Source organism: Spermophilus citellus, assembly GCF_964194105.1.
Source record: "Spermophilus citellus genome assembly, chromosome: 8".
NCBI classification, from domain to species: domain Eukaryota; kingdom Metazoa; phylum Chordata; class Mammalia; order Rodentia; family Sciuridae; genus Spermophilus; species Spermophilus citellus.
The window spans coordinates 133942490-133955532 of record NC_138189.1 but is presented as its reverse complement, the minus strand read 5'-3'; the positions used below and the strand labels follow the sequence as shown (position 1 = coordinate 133955532).

Below are 13043 nucleotides of genomic sequence, written 5' to 3'. Positions count from 1 at the left end.
TGGAGTCTAAGGTCTTGTTAAGACAATCAGGGGTAGACATATAACTGGCAGGGAAACTCGAGAATAGCACTGGAGTGGCAGGTCTAGACTTGGAGTCATCGGCATGAAGCTGATGGCTCAGGCCAGGAAAGTGGAGAAGGCTGCCCAAGCACATGATGTGGACATATGGAACAGCGTTCAGGGAAGATCCTTTGACAAGGTCTACAACTCGAGGGTAAGAAAGGAGGAGTGAGAAACAATGGCCAGGAGACAGGAGGAAAACTAGGACAGTACAGTGGCACAGTAGCCAAATAAGAGCTTTACTCCTCCTTTAGGAGACTAACAGCAAGAGACACCAAGTCACTTACCTTGTTGAAAAGATGAAAGTTAAAAGCATGAAACTCAGCTGAATAGAGACTACTGAAGACAAAGAAGAAAAAAAGATTCAATATAAATTGGCAACATAAAAGCAGTATCTGTAGCACATTTACTATATGCATTTTTATCTGAAAATTAAGGGAACTCAAATAGAAAAACAGGTGAAAAAAACCAAACAAATGTACACTGCTAAATTGATAGAATCATTCCAATGACTAGGACCTGTTCTTATTAACAATATCTAACAATAGACACAAGTTATGTCATCCACTACTTAGGGGAAATCTAAAACCCTCTTTGATTTGTTCAATTTAGAAAAAGCTGGTTTATACTATATGTATGTATAGCAAATAACACAAAAGTGGTACCATATAATATGTATTTTGGAATAACTCATCTTGATTCTTAAGAAGAACAGATTATTTGATACTATAATATTAATAACATCTTTCATATTAGTATAAATAGAAAAAAAGATTGTTTTATGAGCCGTAGAAGTTACTGGCATTTTATAGTCTATTGCTCTTTAAAATGAAATATTGTTTTGGTATATCTTATTAGCATATAATGATGTGAATATTCGCATTTTAGCTGATGGAGGCAAATTATTATACATATAAAAATAATATTATAAATCCTGCTTTTAAATCACAATAAGGAATAAGATCTGTTCAAACTTATAATAAATTGAATTGGTGACAAAATGCTCAACCTAATATTAGAATTTAAAAGACATCAAGGCTTTTTCCATCTAATATCAAGTATTATAAATCAGAAAATGATGAAGGGACATAAAAAGTAAAGGAGATTAAGATTACAAGTGCATAATTGATGTCTTTCCAAAGAACAAATACAAATGATAAAGTCACCAAACAGACATAAACTAAGTATTTAATCAAATCAACACGAGAGATGAATTTAGAGAACACTGATGGCTTCACATTGCTACTGCAGGACAGCCAGGGCACCCATCTTCCAACTTACTTATGAACAGTATGAGAACAAGGCTGAACTTATCCAGGTCAATGTGTGGGTTTGAGAACGTGTCACAGAATGTGGTGTAGATGATCATGAGGAGCACACTGCTGCTGATGGCACCAAAAGGAGGCTTCTTTCTTTCAAGCCAATCCTTGATGTATCGTCGGACAATCTGAAATACAGAGATCAACAGGTTGCCTCTTTTCAGAGATGTAGGGAGTTGAACTGGGCGTCACAAAATGATTCTGACAGCAGAAAGACATAAAGGAAAGGGAATAATTTGGATGATGGCCACAATGGATTTCAAAGCTTCCCTGCCACACCACACTTCTTCTGGGGAATTTAACATTTGTAGTGCAACTTCCACTGGGTGTCCATAATGAGAGTATATTTTCAACTGCATTCAAATCCATCCTTAATCATGCCAAATGCTCTTTGCTAGCTGTCACTGAGACATGCCCATTAAGCCTCCCCAAAGTTTATCTCCTCTGCCGATCCTAATGGATGTGTGTAATTATCACAGTCCCCTTTGCCTCAACAGACAATTCCAAGTGCAACGTTGGGAATCTTAAAAATCTGACATCTTCAAGAATTTCAAGACGGTAGATAATCGAAAGTGATCCATGGAACATATTAATATTTAAAATGCTAGCAATGCACCAGAAGTTTTTAATTAAATTATAACTCATGCTTGAAAAGCAAAAGTGCATGTGTTGTGGGAGTTTAAATAATTCAAACTCTGAATATCTAGAGTTTTTGTGAATCCAAAGACAAATGCCATTTGCATGCTTTTGGAATTCCAAAATTAACACTTAAAAATGAATAAACCTGTCCGAAGTTTCCTACAAAAGGATCAGTGAAATATAAAGTTATAGAACAATCCTTTCTCATTTAAAATTCAAATCAGATTATAAAATTAGGACAGTCTGAATACTGATGATAACTTTTTTGGGACATAAAAGTGAACAACTCTACTTAAAACTTTGCTTGGCTTTTGAAAGAAGCTAGGTTAGCCCTATCAGAAGGACGATAGTGGAGACATATTAAGTTTTGACTCACTCATTATCCTGCATAATTGAACATGAGATTTCACAACAGGCTGAGTTACTGTGGATCCATTAGCAATAATGAGGTCAGGGAACTTCTCCTGATAAGGCTGATGGGGTTTTGACATTATCTACTCTGTCACCAAAAGGGCTTAATTCACAATGGAGCATATCCTTATACATACTTAAGAACAAAATAAGCTACATTTGTCCCCTCCACCCGGATTCAGTTTCATTTTCTGTAGTTTTAGGTACCCATGGTCAACTGCTGTCTGAAAATGTTTAAGTGAAAAATTCCAGAAATAAGCAATTCATAAATTTCAAATACATTTTATTACAGTATTTGTTATAATTGTTTTATTTTATTTTTTCAAATAAATTTTATTATAGTGTATTGTTATAATCATTTTATTTTATTATTGATGTTGCTGATATTCTTAATGTGCCTAATTGATAAATCAAACTTTATCATAGATATATATGTATAGAAAAGAGTATACATACGTTTTGTACTCTCCATGGTTTTAGGCATCTATGGGGGGGGGGTCTTAGAATATAACCCCTGAAGATATGGAAGGACTACTGTACTCTCATTAGAACTTCAGAAAAATGGCTGTTGGATCTGTTTAGGACTCACTAAGTGTCCTAATAATGTGAGTAAACTGGGTGTGGTTGTACACACCTGTAATGCCAGCTACTGGGGAGGCTGAGACAGGTAGGAGGACCACAAGTTTGAGGATAGCCTCAGCAACATAACAAGACCCCATCTCAAAATATAAAAGTAAAAAGGGTTGGGGATATAGCTCAGTGATAGAGAGCCCCTGGGTTCAATCTCCAGTGGAGGGGGAAAAAAGAAAAAAATATAGAGAGTCTTGGAGGAAAGCAGATCAGTTGGTTCAAGGTAGAGGAAAAACCATTAAAGGTGGGTGGATTGGGAATGAAGGCGAAAGAGTGTAATGCACAGAGAGCAGCTGTGATTTTCTTAAAAGTGGATCATATTATTGAAGTTATATGGATTTATAAAATATTATGATGGGAAGGTAGAAGTGATCCCATAGTATTTCATCTGTCCATTTCTTTCTTTAAAATTAAAAATGCAGAATATATAGAGAAAGAAGAGCAGTTCTGTTGCACAGTATGATGCACTGATGTATTAGAACATAAATTTTGGATAGCAGTACTAGAGGTCTCATAGTTTGCTCAGTTGGCCCCGTGTTCAAATATGTCTCCATTGGTGCTTATGAGGAGGCTACCAAGGGAACTTCACTTAGAGGGTCAATTCATAATCTGCTGTGCTTGGTAGCAGAAAGTCAAACTTAACACTACTCAATTCCTTTTGGAAATAAAATAAATGGAAAATACATGGAATCACTGAAATTTATGCTGTCCTTCAATCTTATTTTAATATACACTGGTTAAATACGCATATATTCCAGGTGCATGCCTGCAATCCCAGCTGCTCTCCGTCTGAAGGCAGAAGGATTGCAAGTTGGAGGCCAGCCTGGACAATTCAGACTCTGTCTCAAAATAAAACAAAATAAAATGTTGAGGATGTAGTTCAGTAGTAGAATGCTCATGTGTGAGGCCCTGTACCAGAATAAAACAAAACACCAAAAACAAAAACACACACGAGTTCTCTCTGCAACAGGCCATAGAATGCATGATCCCAATTTCAAAAGTAATCCCAATATCATGGCCCCAAGAGAACAAAAAATAAATATGAATGAGGTATAACTTAAAAGCCAAAGCCATTTTAAAACCAAAACAAATATCTAATTGTGGATCAACTTTATGAGTAGCAATTTGATTTAATAAAACTTGGTAGTCTCTCTTTCTTCATTACAAAATTCTCAGAGTCTCATGGTGGAATAGAACTCTTTTGATATAACAAGAAACAAAGAATCCTCCTGGCCAAAATGTCTTTTTTTTTTTTTTGGTTTAATTTTTCATTGTACATGGACACAATACTTTTATTTATTTTTATGAGGTGCTGAGGATCAAACCCAGTGCCTCACATGTGCAAGGTAAGAGATCCACCACTGAGCTATAACCCCAGCCCCTTAAAATATTTTTGCAGTTATATTAATAAGTGCATGCAAGTTTTAGTTTTTTAAAATTCCCCTTATAGAAATTTTAACAAAGTTGATAATTTTAATATGGTGTAGGACTTCATTTATCTCTAATAATACTTATTACTTCAAAGAATATTTTTCTATTATTAATGCCAATTATATTGTTAGTGTTTTAAATTTATATCTTCTTATTTTATACTTTTTTGAGTCTTTCTGTCTTAGATGAGTCTTCAGTGAAATATGTCAATAATCACTATCAATGTAAATGGATTACACTCACCAATTAATCGGGTTGGGTTGTTTGATCTTTTATTAACAAATATTATATGCTACACCAAAATGTCTTTTTTAAAACATATCCCTGGGTTAATGAAGGATACTTGTTCTTCATAAAGAAAATAACTGCACAGACTCCCAAGTGAAACAGTAACCCTAGAGGAAACCAAATTGTCTTTCATCATTTTTAGTCTTCTTTTTATATTTATCTGTGTTTCTGAAGTAAGCCATTTTATATCTTCCAGGCTCCAATGAGTGTTTCCTTCTTTCTCTAAAATTAAACTCACAAAGCAGCTGCTTGTGCATTGTGTAGCTAGAAAAATGTTAACGAGGTTCATAAACAAGACTGGGTTGAGTAGTGTTGACGTGCCTCAGAGATGTGCTTTGGCTACAAACTCCAGGAAACCTCATCTTCTTGTAATTTAGCAACTTACACTTTTGACACAATCATTCTCCATTTGTCAAGAATTCATACCATTTAAAATACTCCAAACTTCTTTGCCTCATAGGAATTTTTTTTTATTGGTTGTTCACAACATTACAAAGCTCTTGACATATCATATTTCATACATTAGATTGAAGTGGGTTATGAACCCCCAATTTTACCCCAAATGCAGATTGCAGAATCACGTCGGTTACACATCCACAATTTTACATAATGCCCTATTAGTAATTGTTGTATTCTGCTACCATTCCTATGCCTTATAGGAATTTTAAATAGCGTGATAGGTAACAAGACTTTGCCGAGTAGCCTAACGCAACTGGACACAGCACCTCAGCATTCTCTCTTGGGAAAAAGAACAGAGCAAGATGCGGGGACAAAGGCCTTCCGAGGAGGCGGCCAGCTGCATCTTTGCTTAGGATCTACACTGATTCATTCGTCCTCATGGCTCAGAGAAACTTAGGCATTAAAGATTAAGTGACACATCCTCATTAACTTGTTTGCTTTTCCCTTCGGAGAAAGAAAAAAAAAAAAAGAAAATCTTCCTCAGGAAGCTTTTTATTTTATTGTCTCATCTTCAGCATTTTTATCTTCTTTATTTTAAGTTAATTAGCAGGAATGGTTAAAAGAACACTTAAATTTGACTCTGTACTTCTAATAATCTGGGTTACCTAGCAATTACTGTATGACTTCCAAGTTGGAAACCGTGAAAAATGACATGTCTTATGTGAAGAATGTTCAGACACCAAGGTAACCATGGGGTAGTATATTCATCATTTTAGTTTTCTTAAATTTTTTTGGTCACGGTATTTCCTTGCTTTTTCTTTCTATTCTGTCTTTACATTTATAAATTGATTTTTGAGTGAGGATATATGATAGATAATTTTTCATAGTAAGCCTGAATTTCAAAATTTATTTTTCTTCAAGATGGCTTTAGATTCTTATTTCAATTTTAACCTCTATTATACTGAATCCACATAATTTCATAAAGTCTTTTGTCTCTTTGTTAATATCTTGTTGTCAGAGATGAAATCAAATCCAATGTATATAACACTTTTCTTTAAAGATAGGTCTTATTAAATTTATTGATTAGATTCAAATCATATTAATTTATTCTATAAAGCATAGATAATAATAAATGAGTATAATAAACACCCATTACCTACTTCACTTTTTGAAAATCCTCTCCCAGTGCTACTCTTATTTCATTCTTAGGAGAAAGATTGTGCAAATATTATCCTGCTTGTTTAGAGCTGCAAACAGAGGCATAAAGAACCCAAACAATTTGCATAAAATGTTAAAAAGTCAGGTGGAAGAGTATGACTATGACTTCTATTTTTGGAGGAAACATTGCATAGGGGTCAAGGTATAGATTCTGGATCCAGGATGTGCTTGACCTTAAATCCTGGATCCACTCTCTATTTTGTGATCTTGGGTGAATTCCTTTACTTCCCTGTGTCTCATCTCCAGAATGGATATTGGATATAATAATAGTTTTGATGATTAAATAATTAAGTGACTATATAATGCTTTCAAAACAGGGCCTGTAGATAGTAAACAATCCCCATTCTTATTTCCTGGTTTTAGTTTGGTGATGTTTCTATCAATGTTTACCAGTATATATCCCATTTATAAAGGTACACTTTTCTCTCAAAGCTGTTCATATGAAGCAGTAGAAATAGTTCAAATCTAATATTTCATAAGTGAAAATTTTCACTAGCATTAAGAATACCAACTTCAGCTTTGGCTGAAGCTGAGTTAATATGAAAGACCAACCTCAAACAGTGAAACTAATTACAGAGGGAAAGACCAGAGAATGCATGATTGATAATGTATAGATAAGCTTTATTATTTATTATTTATAGGGGGAAATGTGGACTTTATTGGGTTGCTTAGAAAACTATCCAAGGTGACAGAAAATAATGAAAAGTGGTAGAAATTCTGTATCATTAAAATGTACTCATAAATTGCTTTACACATACTGCATAAAATAAGTATTTGTCACCAGCACTTGGATGTATTAAAAGGATTTGTTGGAAAAGGAAGGAAAATGTTTCAATAGCACAAAATTTATTTCTTTCTAGAACCGAGAGAAGCAGCAATCTCTTAACCATCATCTATGCAAAGAATACTCATCTCACAGAGTCACAGCACCTTTGGGCTGGAAAACATAAATCTGTTTGTTCTACAGATTGAAAAGTGAGGCCTAGAAATCATGTGTGCAGCTGGGGAGTGATGAAGACCAAACTAGGCCTCATATCACACTGAAGCTAGTCCACGAGGACTTAACCCAAAGGGAGTGTTGTATATGTAAAACAAATTCCCTCTCAGAAATATAAACCAAAAGTTGAATGATAAAGTTTTATTATTAGTTAGAGATTAAAGAAATTTATTCAGCTTATACTCGGGTCTTTTTTTTCACCTTCTAGTTTCCATTATTTGTTTAACATGTAATGACAGAATCTCATTTTAAAAGATGCATATAACAATATGGGAATATTTATTTTCATCTTTTGGCACCCTCTTTGCTACAACTGAGAAACTAGCCTGGAATCTCTTTGCTCTGGATTAGTGTGTATGAGTGGTTTTGGCAAGGCCCTCAAAGGTCATACTGCACAGGTAGGCAAGTCAATAAATTAAAATAGAGAGAGAGAGAGACTAGAAAGACAAGGTCCCTGTTCTCATGGATTTCACATTCTGATTGGAGAGATAAACAAAGAGTAAAACAACAACAAACAGGAAGAGATAATGAAGCACACTAAGCAAAAGTTTAAACTGGGTGATAGGATAGTTTCTGGTGGCAGTGGGGCAGCTCCTGGAGGAGAGGGGAGGAGGCAGGAGGAGGCAGGTGTGTCATATAGAGCCAATGGCAGCTCTAAGGAAGGAATGAGGCTGGGTTGTTTGAGAAAACAGAGGCTGTCAGTGATACCCAAGGGTCAAAGGTAGGTATGTTGGGAGTGTGCAGGGCAAGTAAAAGGTTGAGGATGGGCACAATAATCTTTTTAGAGTAGAAACAGAACCTTAAAAGGAAGTAGAGTAGACCTTCTGGGAGGTGTTACATGACATTTGAATTTTAAATTTGGGGTCCTGAATTTTAAAGAAAATGGGAACAATGTGTATTGCTTTCTTGGAAGCAGAGCTTTGCCGCTCTGGTAGAAGCATGCACTGGGTCTTCATGAAGTAAATAAAACAGACAGACAGCAAGTCAACAAAGTGGAGTTTGCCAAGAAGTGAGGCTAACAATGGACCAGGCATCTAAGCAGCTCAGTTGCATAGCTGGTGTGGCAGAGTGGGGTTAACCAGGGTTGGGCCTTTCTGAGCAGTACAACAAAGGGGGAAAAGATGCAGGAACTGAGAATATCAGCAAAGGAGTGATCATAGTGATAGACTATGGAATCCAAGCTGAGTAAAAAGGGAAAGTCATGAGGACGGTGGCTGGTAGAGAGTAAGGTCAACTGACAGGGGAAGGGGCCTTGATGAGGTTGAAGAATTAGTGAGAACCTGAGCTTACAGGGTAAGGAGTGGTACCACAGAAGTGAGTTGTTGGAATTGATCAAGATCAAACGGGCCTGCTGTGAAGTCCTAAAGCATTTCCACACACATTTGAAAAAGGAAATCCCTTCTCTAATATACTAGATTTCCTTCTGCCAGAAAATTCTAGTGACAGGTACACAGATTCATGACGCCTCTAGGCAAATACATTTCTCCGAAAGGTAGCATCATGTACACTATACAATCCACACAAATGTGGGCCTACACCCATAAAGCTATGATCACAGGTCAGGTGACTGAGGTGGCTCGGCCTGTCCTGGAAACCACTGCCTGCAGAGATGCTCATCCCTCCCTATGGTACTCAAGGACCTGGGGATCATTCTCCATGAAGCAGTGCTCATACCAGGATGTACTCATATATGTGGCTATGTCCTTTATATTAAAGTATCTGTGGGCCTGTCACAGCACAGTTCATTCAAAGACCAAAAATAAGAGAGTGTGCTAAAAATGTGGTCTTTCTTTTACATAAAATTTGGAACAATCTATTTTTCCATAAACTGATAACCTAAAAAATTACATACAGTTGGCCTTTTGTATCCATGGGTTCTGTATCTGTGGCTTCAACCAATCCTGTATTGAAATATTTGGAAAAAACAAACTCTGTATTGAAACTGTATAGACTTTTTTCCTTGTCATTATTTTTTAAACAAAAAAAGTATAATAACAATTTGCATTGTATTAGGTATTATGAATAATCTAGATATGGTTTAAATGATACAGGAGGAAGTGCACAGGTTTTATGCAAATACTGGTTCAGGAAGTGCAAGCTTAGACAAGAGATAGCAAAGGTGCCATCTTCCCCGGCAGTATGAATGGGGTTTCAGGTGCCATATGTGACAGATTTCTGAATGGGAGCATGTGACAACTGCCTGCATGTAAGGGAGAAAGGAGGCAAGAAGAGGGAGGAGGCAAGGCTGTTAGGGGTTTCTAGATGTGGAGATGAGTTGGTGATTGCTAATTCCTAAGAATGCAATACACTGGGGGGCGGGGTAAGTGCAAGCATATAGGTTTCCTCATTGAAAAACACCATCAAAATACTTCACTACCAAAAAAACCAACCAACCAACCAAACAAACAAACAAAAAACCCCTACATATTCCACTTTTTGACTGTCTCCTGTCTCTTTTACTTTATGATTTATGGAATAATTTACTACTGGGCCCACAAAGAATGAGCAATCTAACAACTCATTCTCTATGAATATTCTTTTTTTTACATAAATTACATGACCCTATACATAAAAAATTGACTAATTTAGATATTATTTGTCCATATGTTTCAAGCCAAGCATTTAATTATTAACAGGACTATTTCCAAGATCCACTAAGAGAATTATGAGCTCCAAGTTATTAGGTGGAATTATTTTCAGAACCAAAAAAATCAGTATGGAATTAATCTAATGCATTTGTAGTAAAACTGTGTAGAGATGAGGACAGGTAGATTCAGATATGCCTCTAGAAGGCAAAGCATGCCCCTAATTGATCACATAACTCTCACTTTTCTTTCACTCTTTCAACACAACTTTCTGGGGTGCCTATGGTCTGGGAATGTAATGGTGGACAAAGCAAATATGGTTCCTGTACTCATGAAGTTTCTAGTCCAGTGGGGGACAAAAGATAAGTAAACATTGTGAGAAGGACCACGACAAAAAATGAAATAAGGTGCTGCAAAGAATAACCAGGGAATCTGAGTGCAGTGGCAAACATCTGTAATTCCAGTGACGTGGGAGGATCACAAGTTCAAAGCCAGCCTTAGCAGCTTAGCAAGGCACTAAGCAACCCTATCTAAAAAAATAAAAAATATAAAAAAGGGTTGGGGGTGTGGCACAGTGGTAAAATGCCTCTGTGTTCAATCCCTGGTACTAAAAACCAACCAACTAACAAACAAAATTAAAAAAGAATAACCAGGAAAACACTTCAGGTGGTTCTAAGAAGATCTGAATTACAGTTAAATGAGTGTGATAAGTTGGAGTGGAAGGGTGAGCATAAAGACTTTTTTTTTTTTTTAAACTCATGATTTAACCCAGGGGTACTTTACCACTGAGCTACACCTCCAGTTATTTTTATTTTGAGACAGTATCTTACTAAGTTGCCTAGGGTTTCACTAAATTGCTGAGGTTGGTCTTGAATTTGTGATTCTCCTGTCTCAGCTTCCTCCAAGTTGCTGGGATTACAGGTGTGTACCACCACACCTGGCACAAAGATATTTTAAACAGAAGGAATAGACAGGTACTGTGAAATATGTCCGTAATCCAAGGTACCCAGGAGGCTGAGATAGGAAGATCACAAGTTCAAAGACAGCCTGGGAAACTTAGTGAGACCCTGTCTCACAATAAAAATAAAAAGACTAGGTAGAGTGACCCTAGGTTCAACCCTTAGTACTGCAAAACAAACAAACAAACAAAAACACCAGAAAAAATAAGTAGGAGTTGAGGAAAAGCCAGGAAAGCTAGCAATACAAAATATGGCAGAAGCTGAAGAAGAAGGCAGGGGATATAATATTTATTCAGAATCCCTATTATGTGATCAGCACTGTGGAGAAAGTATTTTTTTCCATGTATCACTTCAGCAAATGGTATTTTAAATCGTCATCATTTAAGCTAAAATTAGCCCCCTAAGTATAACATTAAAAAAAAAAGTGCCTATGTAGTGAATTCTGTGGTGCTCTATCCAGAACAATCTCTTCAGGAATAAGGTACTTAATCCCACAGGCTCTGGGAGCAGGAAGCCTGGCTTGGATGAAGGATCTCAGTTGAGGTCCTTAAACAGGCCTCAGGGGGGTGGGAGTAAGCAGAAAGACTGGTCAGAGCAGAGTATAGACCAGGCGCTCTTACCTTAAGGCACTGCAACTCTAAGGGGTCGCCCTAGTTCCAGAACTCACCAGGGAACCCATGTAGGCCTTGATAGGAAGATATTAACCCATCTACTTTTTTCACCCCTCCAAAAGTACTTACTCCCCAGGAAACTTCCTGCATAGAAACCTGTCTCAGTTTATTGCCCAGAGAATCTGACCAAAGAGAGCATATAAATACACACACACACTCACTCTCTCTCTCTCTCTCATATAAATAAATATAAATAATTTTACATGCAATATTCCAAAGAGCTGCTTCCTGTTTAATATTTGCAGGCAATTTGATAATGGGGATGATGATGATGATGATGATGATGATGATGATGATGATGGCAACCTCCACAGAAACCACAGAGCACTCATCTGTGTCAGGCTCTATTCTGGGAACTTGATGTGCATGCATAGTTCATTTAATCCTCACAACAATATTTTAAGTGACAGGTACTATTAGCATAACACTTAATGAACTATGAACCTAGAGCTAGGGAGGTGAAATGACTGGCCCATGGTCGCACACCAGATGCAAGGCAGAACTGAGTCTGGAATCCAGTCACTCTAGGTCTGAGCTCTCGGTCATCCTGCGCACTGTTTCCCTCAGGCCCACTCATTTCAGGTGGACATTCGATTCTGTTCTCTATTCCTGTGGTTTCCTGTGATTTAACACCACCAGAAACCAACAAATAAAAACCTTGTTTTTAAAATTTTATGCTTATACTTAAATCGAATGCTTATTAGTAATTTGTTATAAGAAGTTAAATAGAAGAACTTCTATTGGTCCTATTAAATAAGAATCTGAAAGGAAATTCTAAGTAATCTAAGATCCAATTTTAAGATTCATTTCAGTAGTTCTTATATTTAGCTAAATGCAAAGAAGATTAATATTAATTTAAAATTAAAAGATGAGAATATTGTGGTAGATGAAAACTTGTATTTTCATAGCTGTGTATTTTAATTTAGTTGTTTCTTCCACCTCAGTTTCCCTGATATTACAGAAGAATTTACAATCTGATCTTTTAAGGAAATAACAGGTAAAAATTGGAAGACCTTACCTGTCCAATAATGAGAGGAACCACAACAGTCATAAAAAGCTGAGAAAAAATCGATGTAAAAGGCACAGTAGAGGACGAGCCAAGCTGTAAAATTAGAAAATAGGAGTTAGAACCAGTCTGAATCAATTATTAAATATTACTGTTAATTAAGTAATGTAATGAATTTCATTTCCACAAATTTCTCTCACAGACACCAAATATTTGGTAGATTTCAACAAAGTGAATTACCTCAAATTTTTAAAATTTAAAACAAAATAGACTGTTAGGTATTTTAATATATAATTTTATTAGTAGATTATGGTTGAGAAAAAATTATTTTGCCATTAATTTTTAATCCCTTCAAATTACTTATTATTAAATACATTTCTAAAAAGTAAGTCATTCTATGTCCATACTGTCATATACCATGACATTTCAC

At 36.1% G+C, this 13043-nt stretch overlaps 1 protein-coding gene across 4 annotated transcripts in view; it reads right to left on the bottom strand.

The window, feature by feature from the left end:
• Positions 1 to 13043, bottom strand: part of SLC10A7 (solute carrier family 10 member 7) — a 257657-nt gene that overhangs the window by 35830 nt on the left and 208784 nt on the right. For 3 of the 4 annotated variants that reach the window (XR_014023255.1, XM_081303699.1, XM_081303698.1), the window contains exons 7-9: positions 12626 to 12709; positions 1342 to 1507; positions 348 to 399 (exon numbers count right to left, since the gene is read on the bottom strand). Coding sequence is in view for 3 of the 4 variants with exons in the window: in XM_081303699.1 (XP_081159825.1) it covers positions 348 to 399; positions 1342 to 1507; positions 12626 to 12709 (302 nt within the window). In the remaining variant the exon portion in view is untranslated. Of the gene's footprint in view, positions 1 to 347; positions 400 to 1341; positions 1508 to 9244; positions 9294 to 12625; positions 12710 to 13043 lie in introns of those variants that run through there. The other variant, XM_081303700.1, reaches the window with a different exon arrangement.